Source organism: Coloeus monedula, assembly GCF_965178545.1.
Source record: "Coloeus monedula genome assembly, chromosome: 3".
Taxonomy (NCBI): Eukaryota; Metazoa; Chordata; class Aves; order Passeriformes; family Corvidae; genus Coloeus; species Coloeus monedula.
The window spans coordinates 30,117,045-30,130,394 of record NC_138783.1 but is presented as its reverse complement, the minus strand read 5'-3'; the positions used below and the strand labels follow the sequence as shown (position 1 = coordinate 30,130,394).

The 13,350-nt window shown below is 47.9% G+C and overlaps 1 protein-coding gene across 2 annotated transcripts; it reads left to right on the top strand.

The window, feature by feature from the left end:
- The first annotated feature begins 620 nt into the window (after nucleotides 1–620).
- Nucleotides 621–13,081, top strand: ITFG2 (integrin alpha FG-GAP repeat containing 2). Of its 2 annotated transcripts, none has more exons than XM_082279204.1 (12): nucleotides 621–731; nucleotides 2,030–2,125; nucleotides 2,563–2,604; nucleotides 3,452–3,629; nucleotides 3,918–4,057; nucleotides 4,475–4,623; nucleotides 5,713–5,807; nucleotides 7,603–7,653; nucleotides 8,103–8,194; nucleotides 8,704–8,821; nucleotides 9,393–9,566; nucleotides 9,728–13,081. In XM_082279204.1, exons 1-12 carry the CDS (start codon nucleotides 636–638, stop codon nucleotides 9,868–9,870), a joined length of 1,374 nt encoding a protein of 457 aa, XP_082135330.1. In that variant the 5' UTR covers nucleotides 621–635; the 3' UTR covers nucleotides 9,871–13,081. The 2 variants fall into 2 exon arrangements, with proteins under 2 accessions (XP_082135330.1, XP_082135331.1); XM_082279205.1 differs by having other exon boundaries at nucleotides 9,732–9,878.
- The last annotated feature ends 269 nt before the right edge of the window (nucleotides 13,082–13,350 follow it).

The following is a 13,350-nucleotide window of genomic DNA, read 5'->3' as shown; positions in this document are numbered from 1 at the left end:
ATACAAGCCTCTGTGGCTGAAATTGTTTTTGCTGCTAAAGCATAGGGCCAAGCCCTAATGCTAAATTCCTAATTGTTGAACAACAGTTTTCAAAAATCTCCCACAGGCATGATAGTTGTACATGTTTCTGAAAGCAAAAAGTGAGATGATTTCTGTGGCACATCTAAAAAAATCTAGTCAATGGTGCAGCTGTTGTTAAGTGTGAGCGGTCTTGAAAGTACCGCCGTACCCTCGTTGTTACTACATAAGCTATGAACTGTTTGAGAATGTAAATCTCTTAAGGACCCTAAACATGCCCTATTCAGGCAGCTGAAAGGATGCTCCATGCTGTCTTTATAAATGGGTCTGGTTGCCGGCAGAAGGTGGCAAACTGGTGTTTCTAAGTGCGGTCATGCATGTAAACCTCAGCTATGAACTTCGTTATGTATGTCCTTATAGAGAAAAAACCAATGCTTAAAATAAACAGTTACAGTACTGACTCTGTAAGCCGCCCCCGCCTGTCTCTCCGCGTGTGACTCCTTTAGGGCGGGCGCTGTTTCCGCAGCCGCCCGCTCCGGGGGCAGCCGCCGCCTTCCTCCCGGCGCCGCCCCGCGCTCCCGGCATTCCCGGCGCGCCTGCGCTGCGGGCCCGGCGGGATGCGCTCCGTCAGCTACGTGCAGTGCGTGGCGCTGGACTTCGCCGGCAGCCTCTTCCCGCACGCCATCTGCCTGGGGGACGCCGACAACGACACGGTCCGAGCCCGGAGCCCGGGGCGGGGCGGCCGCGGGCCCGGCTGGGGGTGCCCGCGGGGCCGCCTCGGAGACGGGGCCGGAACGGGGCTGGGGGGAAGCACCGAGCGGCTGGGGCGGCCTCAGGGCAGGGGCCAGGAGGAGCTGGCGGGGCTTCCAGCCCCCGGGGTGGCACACGGGGCTTGGCGGGCGCCTGAGCGGTGTGAGGGACGCAGGGCTTTGGTCAGAACCTCCCCGGAGTTCCCCTGCAAAGGGAATGTTTGCTGGGCTGCAGCTGATCCGGGCTTTCCTCGCCATTACGCGTGCTGGTCACCCCTGGTGTGGCCTGGGTGGTGCAGAGCCAATTTCTGCTCCCAAAGGGAGACAGACACTCACCTGTCACAGTGGTGGGGATGTAGGGGTGCTTTGCTGGGCAAAGCGGATCACAAACAGGGTAGAGCCAATTCTCGGTGTCTCTTGACCCGTGTGATGGATGGATGTGCATTGGGAGTGTTGCTATCAGCCCCAAAAATGGATGGTTTTGATTTCCCTGTAACTAGGAAGAGGTTAGCTTAACCAGCTATATGTGAAATGTTTCTTCTCCTCAACAGTCAAGGTTTTTTACAGCCTTATCCTGAGAGGTGTAGTGGCTAGCAATGCAATAGGTGATTAAAGGGATTTCCCCATTAATAGTTATGTTGTATAGGGTAAGGTGTGCAGGGAGTTATGATATGCACACCATTTAAATACAGAGGCATGATGCAGGAGATGGGATGATGGGAGTAGGCTCATCAGCATGGGTGGTTGGTGATTTTTGGAAATCTTCTTCAAAGAAATAATCACCGTTCTGAAATACCCCTTACCCCTTTAGCAGTGAGATTGAACATCCTGTGTAAATCTATTGAAAGTGTTCTTGCACTGTCATCCTGTTCCTGGATGATTGTATTTTTGTCATTGCCATCATCTTCCTTAGGTGATTCAAGTCAATCTAGATTGAAGGATGGAAGATGGAGTGATGATGATTAGCTGAGCAGGATGTTAAAACAGTCAGTGTCACGACTCTGAAACAGTGAGTGGAGAAGCAGTGGGTAATGGGATGTTGCTCTAAGGAGCCATTCTCCATCTCTTTTACCTGCAAGAATAAAATTAGGGCTTGTATATTTTCCCAGGCCTTCCATTTTGATTCAAGATTGTCTCTTTAACTTGTTTTGTTTTGCTGCTTCTTCCCAGAGAGTGATTTTTATATATGAATTCTGAGATTATTGCTGTTGAAGGAATACTGTTATTGTAATTGTGGATTTCTTCCTACTTTTCTTGTACAGCTGAATGAACTCGTGGTGGGAGACACCAGTGGAAAACTCTATGTTTACAAGAATGATGATAGCAAGCCCTGGGCTGTGCGATCTTGCCAAGGAATGGTCAGTTCTTGACAAAATTTCTAAATGGTTGGGCCTTTTGGTGTATGTGCAGCCAGCTATCCTCGTCCTTTGCCTAGGAATATGTAGGCTAGAGAGGAATGGCAGCCAGAACTGGTTCTGATGTCTTACATGTAATTATTCAAGACCCTGCTTTTGCCCACAGCCCCATGGGCTGGAAGTGATGAGGAAATCAATGGACAAACATAGAAACTGGCCTTCTGTCCCACCTTTACCCTGCTCTGAGCACTGTGGGTTTTGCCCCAGGGCTCTGACCAGTTGTGTTTCTGCCCCTTGACTCTGCTCTGTTTGTCCTTCAGAAGGCTGTTTGGAGTTCAAGAGATGCTTTATGTGAGAGGGGAGGGGGTAGGGCAGAGGTTTATCCCAGGGTGCTGGGTTGGGTTGCCTTCTCTCATGGATGGCCTTGTTTTCTTTTGCAGCTCACATGTGTCGGTGTGGGAGATGTGTGCAATAAAGGAAAGGTGAGAGGAGCCAAACCTTCCCAGCTGTGTCTGTAGGGCATGTGGGAGCTGTTTAGGAGATTAAGGTCATGTCATGTGCTGAGTGTGGAGGAGGACAGATTGCTGGTGCTTTTGTCTCCAGGATCTTTGCTCTGAGTTTTAGCACTACTGTTTTAAACTGTTCTTCTGTTTATATGTAACTGGTATCTTTCTGTGAGCCTTATGTGGGTTTTAGAGATCAAGGAAATCCATCCTATCTTTAGAGAGCACTTTTGATTTCCATCTGCCCTTGTGAGAGCACCACAAGGCTTTGGTGGTTTGAGGGTTGCTCCTTTTGCTCTGTGGCTTTTGCCCTTCTTGTGCTGATGTCTGCTGTGGGCCGTGGTCTTTCTGCCACTTGGCTGTGTGCATTTAAGGTCATCTGAACAAGACTGAGACATAGAATAGTCTGGACTCCCAAGCAAATTCCACCGGGTCTACTATGACTCCTTTTGTTGGATTGCTGTTTCTGGGGGTTTAGCCAGGACCAATGAGTCCAAAGGTCCCAGTTTAGGCACCCTGCCCGAAATAGTGTAGCAGTGTTTGCTTCAGTGGGGAGCAGAGCTGACGTGGGCATTGAGAAAGCCACGCACTGTTTGAGGGTTGCACACGTATCAGCTTGATACCACAGTCTGACAAAGATGAACAAGAAGCTTGGACCCTGCCAGTAGCAGAGTAGTTTGTGTGCTGGCCAAAAACCTCCTGTTCCCTCTGTAGCAGGCATTGATCTTGATTGATCTACCCTTGTGTCTTCCTTTGCCCTGCTGTGGGACAGCTTCTGCACTTTCTAAAAGAGGAAGAATCAAAAGGTTTTTCTCTTCCTTCACAGAATTTCGTGGTGGCGGTGAGTGCAGAAGGCTGGTTTCATCTTTTTGACCTGACCTCTCTGAATTCAAAGCACCCAGATGCTTCAGGCCACCATGAGTTGGCAGGGGCAGAAGAGCAGAAGCCAGTGTTCAAGCAGCACATTCCTGCCAACACCAAGGTCATGCTCATCAATGACATTGGTGAGCCACAAAGCTGATGTTGGAATGCAGGGTGAAAGAGTTTGTGTGTGATGTTGGGGGCACTTGCAGAAGGAAATTACTGTCTTGCTGAAACAAATACTCCAACAAACCATAGCCAAGTCATGAAGGAGAGAAACAAGAACTTCATGAATGTTTCTGAAGTGCAAGTTTTCATTACAGGGTTGGGATCCTCAGGGATGCTAACTATAGAAGCCAGCAAAGTGGTTTCTGCGTGTTTGGGCTCTTAGGGCTTGAGAGAGTCCCTCTGTCTTTCTCTCTTCCCTACAGATGGAGATGGGAAATGTGAGTTGGTGGTGGGTTACACTGACAGGGTGGTCCGTGCCTTCCGCTGGGAGGACTCATCAGAGAATTCAGACCATGTCTCTGGGCAATTGATCCTGTTGAAGAAATGGCTTCTAGAAGGTCAGGTAAGGAAAAAAGGATGTTCAGAGCAGTACTTGCCACACAGTCTTCAAGAGGTGGCTTTTTCAAGAGAAGAAGCACAGAATCTCAGTCCTATGAACAAAACAATTGTCATGTTGATGGCTTGAAAGATTTGCCCAGTGGTTTTTCTGTACATGCAGAGCAGCTGGTGGGTTGATCTGGGAAACAGTTCCTCTTGCCTGGTAAGAGAGCATTAGTGGAAATTACTAGTGGTGTTTTAAAGTGGCTTTTGGTAGGGAACCAACCTTTTAGTGAACTTGGACATTTTGCTTCCAGCTGAATTTGTTCAGCTGTTGCTCAGCTCTCTCAGAAGATTTGCCATATTCAGATTTAGTTTAGAGGAGCACTGTAAACCTTTCAGAGTTCTTGACTCTGTCCATGCTTTTCCTCTGCCGCTGTAGGTGGACAGCCTGTCTGTGAACCCAGGCCCTGGTGGCTCACCAGAGCTGATGGTGTCACAGCCCGGCTGTGGCTACGCCATCCTGCTGTGCACCTGGGACATGGAGCAGCGGGACGCAGCCGCGGGAAGGGACGGATCTGCCGCGAGCAGGTGAGGCTGTTCCTGCAGGGGTACATGAGCAGGTGCCACTGTGGCTGCCTGTTCCAGGGGACTGCCACCACACCACTGTTGTGAGGTGGGAGGTACTGTCACTGTCCTTGCTTCAGTGGCCTGCTGTGCTGCCGGTAGCTCATCACTTAAGCCTGCCTGTACCCAAGCTTCCATGAACACTCTTCATGTGTCTGTCGCAAAGATGAATACTGCTGCTTTCCTTGTATCCCACTCTCTTCTTGAATTGGGCAAGGAGAGTGACAAAACCAGCTCACTGCGGGGGCTGGTTTGGGAGCTAAGGTAGGGAAATGAGTGACCTAGATCTCCAAAGAAAGGTCATCAGATTGCAGGGTAACAACTGAGAGACTGGGCCAAACCAAATTCATCTGAAACCCAGGATAAAACTGGGCTCATTCACCTGTTTTCTGCAGGTGAGGCAATTAGAGGTTTTCCTAATGAGACCCCTGGCAGCCAGTGCTGTAAATCACAACCAGAGCAATCAGGATGAGCAGTGAGGTGCTTGTTACTGTCTTGGTGCTGGAAGAACCCTGGTGGGGAATTTGAGTGCTTCTGTGGTGTTCTGTGAGACTTCAAGGTAGACACAAAAAGCTGCAGCAGGAGAGGAGCTAGCCAAGTCTCCTTGATGTCTTAGAGAACTTAGTGGAATGGTACCCTGCTAACCAGAAGTCAGGCCCAGATGTGGTCTCTCACCAACCTGTTCAACCCTAGGCAGACACTTTGTGAGTGAAAAGCAGCCAGGCTTATATGACAGTAAAGACAAAATGGTCTTTTTTTTTCCTTCACTGGAATACAGGCCTTACTGGGTTTTTTTGAGCTCTTTCCTTTTTTTTTTTTTTTGATGCATCAAATCATTCTGGTTTTTTTTTTTTAAACATTGGTGATGAGTTTCTTTACTACCTGGGCTGGCATGCATCTTTTTCCTTTATCATTAAAAAGATAAACCTGTTCACAAACTCTGTCAGTGCCTGGATTTGTAGAGCTTTGGAATACTCTGCTCCTGAGATTGTTCTGAGACAGTCCCAGGCGTGGTTCCCTAATTTTTCCCTGTTCTCTTTCTCCTTTCCCCAGTGAGGCCCCTGTTCGAGATGTGATTCTACATCAAACATCTGGACGGATTCACAACAAGAATGTCTCCACTCATCTGATTGGTAGCATTGCCCGAGGTGAGAGATCAGCAGCTTGGGGGTCTCCAGCCCAGCAGTTGCCCCTGATGGTTTTTCAGTATGTCAGTCCAGGATGAAATCGGATTTCCTGTGGTAGAAAAATATCAGTGAGAGGCAGCTGCAGGAACAGAGGGATCTCGGCTTCTCTTAGCCGGCTCCCAAAGAAAGACAGTTGGATATTTGCACATGAGCTTTTTACAGCCTTTGTCCTTTCCTAGGTAGCCCTTATCCTTCACTCAGCACAAGAGTTTCTCTGCAGCCTCTGCTGACCTGCATTTAGTCAGTTTGAATGGCTGCTGTGCCATGCTCCTACAGATGTCCTTGATCCTTGTTTCTGCATGGCTGCAGCTGATGCCTCCTTCTCATTTCCTAGATGCATCTCTCCTCTCCCACAGCCTCATCTTCGTTCTTGGTTTCCAGCATTTGAATCTCAATTCCTGGTAGCTATGTGCTGCTCCTCCTTCTCCTGTGAGGCCCCAGCCTCTCCAGAGCTGCTTCCATATTTCATCTGTATCATTGTCCTCTGTCTTCTTCCACTGTGTTGTGTTCAGCTCTTGTATCTAAAATCTGCACAGCTGCCAGCTTCTGTCAGCCCTGACACACTGCTCTAGTGTCCAGACTTTGGTTGCCCGCTGCCACTGCTTCCCTCCTGTAACTCCTTGTGCTCTGACCTGTGCCTGGTGCTCCTGCTGAATCCTCCTTTGGTACCTATGGAGAGTAAGCACCTTTCACTCCCCTTTGGGGTGTGTGGGCATAATAGAAGGCAGAAAATTCCCAGTGGCGATCACTTTCTCTTGCATTTGCTGTGCCCAAGTATTGCCCCCTGCAGTGCTGTCGGAGAATGATTCAGCCTGTCCAATGTAATTAGAGTTTTTGGAGAAGAGCAGTCCACTGAACCCCACCCTCTTCCCCTTCCTTAGAGGACCTTTCCTGCCCAGTTCCTAAGCTTGTCATGTTTCCAGCATCTCTGATGCTGCTGTGAGCAACATGGTCAACAGAGCATGAAATCAGTTATTTCACTGCATATGAAGCCTTGCATGTATTGAGAGATGTCTGTGAAAAATAGAGGGACACAGAATAAGGGATGAAGAGCAGGCTGTAAAAAAGCCCATTGATGTTGGACCATCAATAAAGAGCTGAAGAGTGCCATGCTGACCAGTTTCCAAGAGGGACACAGCAGATCTCTTGGATCAGAGCCTGTCTGGGTGCATGTCACTAGGGGCAGTTAAGCACTCAACCAGTGGACTTTGCTTTAGGCTGATCTGCAGAAACAGGGTGATTTGTAACCCGGGAATGTGCAGGGGGTTGTAACTTGGAGCTGTCTGTGGGCACGGGAGGTAGGCTCACATTGTTAACCTACTCTGGGGAAACTGCCTGCTTGCTTTCAGCTCTGCTGGCTCGCCCCTGACTGCCAGGTTTCCTGGGCTCTTCCTCAGGGAGCCAGTGTCTCTCCTACATTGTTACTGAAAGGATTAAATGCAGCTTTAGTTGAATACAGCTCTAGTCCTCTCTTTCTGAGTGTCATATTTTTAAAACTTGGCCTTGCATGTCTTTTCTTTTTTTGGTAGCTAGGTAGAGAGTTTGCTGAAGGGCTGAAGCAGCCCAGTCGTCAGGGGACTCTCCTCTTCAGCTTTAGCTAGTGACATTTGTCAGTGTTGTCCTGCACACAGCTGGACAAGGAAAAGAGGCAGCATGGATCAGCTTGCTTTGGATCTTTTTAATTGTTTTCAGGAGAGGGCGGGGATGATGTTTATAAAATGGCATCAACTCCAGTAATTTTCTTTTGCACTTACAGGCTCCAGTGAGAATAGTGGCTCAGGTCTCTTTGCCCTCTGTACTCTGGATGGTAAGTCCTGCCACTGTCCTGGAGGGAGACCTGTGGGGCAGCCAAGGTCTGTCACCAATTCAAAGCAGGGAACCAGGGGCTCAGTGCTTTTGATTTTTAAAAGAAAGGGAAGCTAGGCTTCGGAAACCCTTCAAGGGTCAGGCAAGAGAATTTGATTCAAAGACTCCTTCTGCTGACCTATTTTATATGAAGGCATGGAGGGCACTGTGAGGATAGATGCTTGTTTATGTTCCACTTTCTCATGGCCAGTGCCCCCTGCCTAGTACTGCCACAGTAATAGTGGTAGGTGGGGTCAAGTGTCCAGTATGGATTTAGCAGCCAAGACCAGGCCTGTACTATTAGGGGCCAACTCTCAGCAACCCTAAGTGTTGAAGGAGTAGGGCCTAGCATTACCAAACATCTTGCTCCCTTTTACTGTTTTCAAGATAGTTGTTTTTTTCTTTCTTCAGGAACACTGAAACTCATGGAGGGAGCAGACAAACTGCTCTGGTCTGTTCAGGTTGACCACCAGCTCTTTGCTCTGGAAAAGCTGGATGTTACAGTGAGTATCTAAATAAGGCTAGGAGAGATGAAGACAAAAACTCAGCATGGCTTTGTGTGTGTGAATATGAATTTAGGAAGGGCAGAGGGAGTATGACTCAGCTGGAAAAGGCTGGGATTATCTCAGGATGACACAGAATGTTCTGACTGTGGCAGTACATTCTGCACTCAGGTCAGTCTGCCCAGCTGCAAGAGGTTGAGCTGTCTGTCTGTTAGACGCAGCATCCTTTTATCCATTCATAAACTTTTGTCCCCAGCTGTTCTTCAATCTTACTGCAGAGCTGAATGGTTTTGCTCACTGCTAATACCCTGATTGTCTACAAGCTCTTACAGTACCTAAGGATTTCCACAGAGAAGAGAGATGAGCTCCAAGTGCAAAATGTCTGGATGAGGTGTCCAGAAGTGACACCCAGACATTAGTGTTCTGTCTCTGAACAAGCAAGAAAGATTCTTGGCTGTCCCTGGGAGTAGGTGATGTCTGTGTAATACGCAGTCTTCTGGCTCCTGCAGGGCAATGGGCACGAGGAGGTGATTGCCTGTGCGTGGGACGGTCAGACGTACATCATTGACCACAACCGGACTGTGGCCAGATTCCAAGCAGATGAGAATGTCAGTGCCTTCTGTGCAGGTGGGAAGCCTGACTGCAAAGGCAGCCCTCACAGCATTTTCCCCTCAAAGCTACTACCCCCATCTGGGAGACCGAGAATCCTTTGTCTGCCTGCAGTGGGAAATAATTTCCCTGTGTGCATACTGCAGAAGGCCCAGCTAGTCTTTCTTCTGGTGGCATCTGGGAAAAGTAAGGGTGAGAGGAAGTGATGCTAAGGTTTGTCTTTGGTAGTTTGGGGTTTTTTTCGTGTCCTTTTTGGAAGTGCTGCAGTGGTCTCTTGTCTTGCCCACCGCTTTTTTAATATGCGGACTTCTAAGCTGTTCTAAAGTGGAGATAATGAGCCCGAGCTTTGGCTCTGCTCAGTCCCTTCTCTCAGACCTGCAAGAAGCAGCTTGCACGTCCCCAGGCTTCATGCAGTTCAGGACAGCTTCTTGGATTTTCTCAAAGGGACTTTGTATACCAAGCCCACATCTCTGCCCAGGTGCTTGCTGTTTTCAGTTAACAGCTTTGGTACCTCATCATGAAATGTCAATTGCTTGCTTTCTCTATCCTTTTGGAAGTAGTCAGATCTCCACACTTCCACTTTCTGCAGGTCTCTATGCATGCAAAGAGGGGAGCAACAGTCCCTGCCTTGTTTATGTCAGCTTCAGCCAGAAGATCTACATCTACTGGGATGTGCAGCTGGAGAGAATGGAGTCCACCAACCTGTTGAAAATCCTGGACTGTGACCCAGAGTTTGGAAATCTCCTGCAGCAGCTGGGTATAGGTGAGGGCAGAAAGAGCAGAGGATGTACAGAAAGAAAGAGAGGAAGGGGCTGCTGGCAGATGAAGTTCTGGGAACCAGAGTTCCAGGTATTTCTTAAGGAAGAGGCTTTCATACTGCTTGATGAGAATGCCTAACAACTGTTTTTCCTCTCTTTTCCTTAGACAGAAGCGATGTTTCTGCTGTCAAAAACCTGATTCACAAAACACTCTATTTTCCTGAGAAATACCATCTCAGCAGCCCCTCGCAGGACCCTGCTGGAACAGATTCTTCTGCCCACTGCAGTGGCATCCAGGATCCCTTATAACAAGTGACATGAAGCTGCCATCTTTAATGCAAGCGCAAGCTCTTCTGCAGATGGAATTGGGCATCTGATGAAGATCACTGTTCTTTCCCTGTCTTGTCAAAACTTCCCAACAGGAAAGGCTCTACAGGCTGTGAAGGGATGTTCTTGGGTTGCCTGAATATGGTGGGCTGGTTTGCCTTTAGCTGAGGGAACTATGAGAACAGGAAGGGCCAAGGATCCTGCACGTAGGCCTTCTTTTGCCAGTTTCCGTATTCCTGGCTAACTAAAGTGCTCCACTGGTCACTGTGAAGGAGCACTGAGGTCACAGATGGAGAGAACAGCTGAGCTAAGTCTCCATTTTAACCTAGTCTTACAACTGCTCCAGTGAATACTTTGGAGTTCTTAGCAGGATCACAATGCAGGAATTGCAGATGGAATTGAGTTAGGGAGCAGGCACAGGCATTCTCTCCCACTTAGGTGTATTTAGAGCCATGCATTGTTGGTCTTTGCTTTGCTGCTGCTCTTCTGCCAAGCAGTTTCTTACAAATCCTGTTCTGAGGAGCTGGAGACATGCACAACTTGCACTAGTAAAGTTTTAGAGAGGTACCAGCTTCAGCAAACTCAGCTCTAGTCAAGAGTCATTGCTTGTTTCCATCTTCTTGGGCAGGGTGATCCCAAAGAAGGCTGTGACTTAACAAAGCAGCTGTGAAGTAGTCAGTAAGACCAGCCTGACTTAACTGTGGATCTGTGGTGCTATGAGAGCTTGCCCATCCCACAATAAGTAGTGGACATGCCACTCTTGCCTCTTGTTGTGGAGAGTGTCATGCTTTGAGTCCTGCACAACTGAAAGAGGTGGGCTGGAGGTGATGTTCCACTGGCTGACATGAGGAGTCTGGAAAAGAGCAGCTCATTTGCAAAAGCCCAGGCATGAACCTATCCATATGCTGTTGTTATTGTGCTTTTCCCTCTCTTAGCTTGTCCCTCACCTAACTCAGCTTATTAGGAAAGGGGCAGCAGGCTTACCTGCTGGCTTGCATCAGTTATCCCCTCTTGCTTGTGTGATGTTTTATTGGACGCGTGTAATGGATGGAGCTGTCCCTTTGCCCGTACAGCAGCCTGAGTCACAGCAGATACAATTCAGTGATCTGGAGCAAGTGGCAGCTTTTGAAAATCCTGCAGGCAGTTGAAAACCTGCTGTGCTTTACTCTGAAAAATACCCAAGGGCAGCCCTATCTGGGAGAAAGTGCTTTGTATAGAGAAAAGGAGTGTCTTGCCCTTGGGTCAAAGTGACTGTTGTTGAAGCAGCCCTGTGTGGTAGAAGGGCAGGATCTTTGCATAGTTAACCTTAGCTGTTCCTTGCAGTTTCCCTCTGTAGATTTATATAGGCTTTTCACAGGACAGTGCTGTCCTCTGTGTTTGGTAGCAGTGAAAGTTGAAGCATGGAGCAGTGAAATGGTGTGACCTGCTCTGTACCTGCTAGCCTGCTTCTCAGGCCACTGTATCTTCTGAGTCTTAACTGCAGTGGAAGTTTCTCTCCATTTTAATGGCCTTGCTGAGAAGCATTTTTAAATGTTCCCCTGTCATACTTAAGTGCTTGTGTAAAACTGGACCCTTCAGGCAGGAGCTTTCAAGTCATAATAGAGCTTATTAACAGTGGTGTTAAGAGCAGCAAGGCTTGAGTCTGTGAGCTGTGGAGAGCCAATACCACAGGGACCATCTATGTGTGGGCTAAAGCAAGGAGTTGTCCTGAAGCTTGTCAGACCTAGACTGTAACCTCAACAAATTGTCAGCTCATATGATACTGAGATGTGCAGCCGCCCATCCCAACAGGAATCATCACCATTGCTTCTGGCAGATAGGGCCTAGCAGGGAAACAGGATGGCCTATACTTGTTTAACAGAACAACTCAGTGCTGTCTGTCCATGCCAAATATAAACCTTTATTAGCAACACCAAATATAAACCTTTATTAGCAACACAAGCACAAGGGGTGTACAAATGGGTGCATATGACTGGAACTCTTTTTTGCAAAACAAACTTTGCTGTACAGGTCAAATGATTTCCAAGAAAGGAAGGTCAAACTGATCCACTGTTGGGCTATTAATTGTTGAGAAAGAATGGGAAAGGGTTACTGAGGGAGAGATGATGTTTTTCTAAGAACCATCTTTAAAAGAAAGTAGGGCAAAAGCCTGGCAAATGTTGGGCAGGGCCCTTTGTGCACCCTAACCCTCTTTTGCTGAGGATAACGTTGTGTGCTGTGCGAGCCCAGGCAATGCACACTATGAAAAGCAGAGGTGAGAAAATACAGACACTACAAAAACATCTGTTCCCCAAAACTTTTCAGCTCTTAAAAACCATTGGAGAGGAAAAATACTAGCATTTGAGGGCTTCCCCTGACAGTTTTATATTGCGTGCAGCACATCATAACTTGCAGATGCATTTTGCTCCTGTGCCCCTTGCGCACAAGAGGAAATGAAAAGTGTCTACAGAAGAATTCATTGAACATCTGTACCATTCCTTGGCCAAAAGATGGCTTTCCTTACTTTTTCCTGCCTTGAACTCCTTAGTGCCAAATACTTCCTGAAGTCAGTGCTTCAGGCTACTTTCACTGGCAGCAATTTTTCTGTGAAGTGTCCATCCTCTCAGGAAAGGAGCCACTTAAGGCTCTGTCTCTGGACTGATGGAGTTACATTTTACTTTCTTTGTAACTAATCGTGTGTTTGTCCTTGCCAGCAGACACAAGCCACAGAGTTGGAATTAGAAGTGGTTCCTTCCCACGCAGCAGAAAACATTGTTTGCTGTATCCTACTCTAGCAGATTGGCATAACCTGCTGGTGCTGGGAAACTTTTCAGCAGCGCAGGATTTGGAGGACACCTTTGTATGTCCCAGTGCCAGCACACAGCACATGAGGAGTCTGACAGTATTCTCAGGCACTGGGGGTATTTGCAGATAAATGATTCATGGCTTTGGTTCTGATGCTCAATTTAATAGCAAAAAAATTAAGGGAGAGGGTTACCTTATTTTCCTGAGACAATAAACCTGTTGTCCATCCCTGCCCTCATTTTTGTGATCTTTCTGCTATACTTTAGTTATTTCTATAACTCTTCAGGTGTATCCTGGCATGTGCCAGTGGAATCTCTTGAAAGGAGGATTGAATGCAAACATATGCATGCGGCTTGGTGGTCTTCAATTCCATAGCTCACCTGCTGGTAGTGAAAGAAGGAGCACACCTCTGGGAATATGGATGGCTGCAGCTCCCATTCTGTTCAAAACCAAGTGACCCCAAGCTCCTGGAAGTGGTCCTGATTATGGCTTTGGCAGAGTGCATGTTCTCAGGAAGGACAAAAGTCCTCTCCCTACCCCTGGGTGTATTGCACTCTGTTCCGGAGGTTTGCTGTGGCAGATGTTTCCCTGCAGGCTTTTCCACAACTGCTGTGCCCGCTGTATTAGAAAGCAGCCCTGATAGGAACTGACCACCGAGGTGGTTCAAAGAGATTATCC

Excerpts from the sequence above, each read along its gene's own strand:
- ITFG2 (XM_082279204.1), top strand. The coding sequence starts at position 636 with ATGCGCTCCGTCAGCTACGTGCAGTGCGTGGCGCTGGACTTCGCCGGC. Across the intron at positions 2,605-3,451 it reads ATGTGTGCAATAAAGGAAAG|AATTTCGTGGTGGCGGTGAG; the intron begins GTGAGAGGAGCC and ends CTTCCTTCACAG. Across the intron at positions 9,567-9,727 it reads CCTGCAGCAGCTGGGTATAG|ACAGAAGCGATGTTTCTGCT; the intron begins GTGAGGGCAGAA and ends TCTTTTCCTTAG.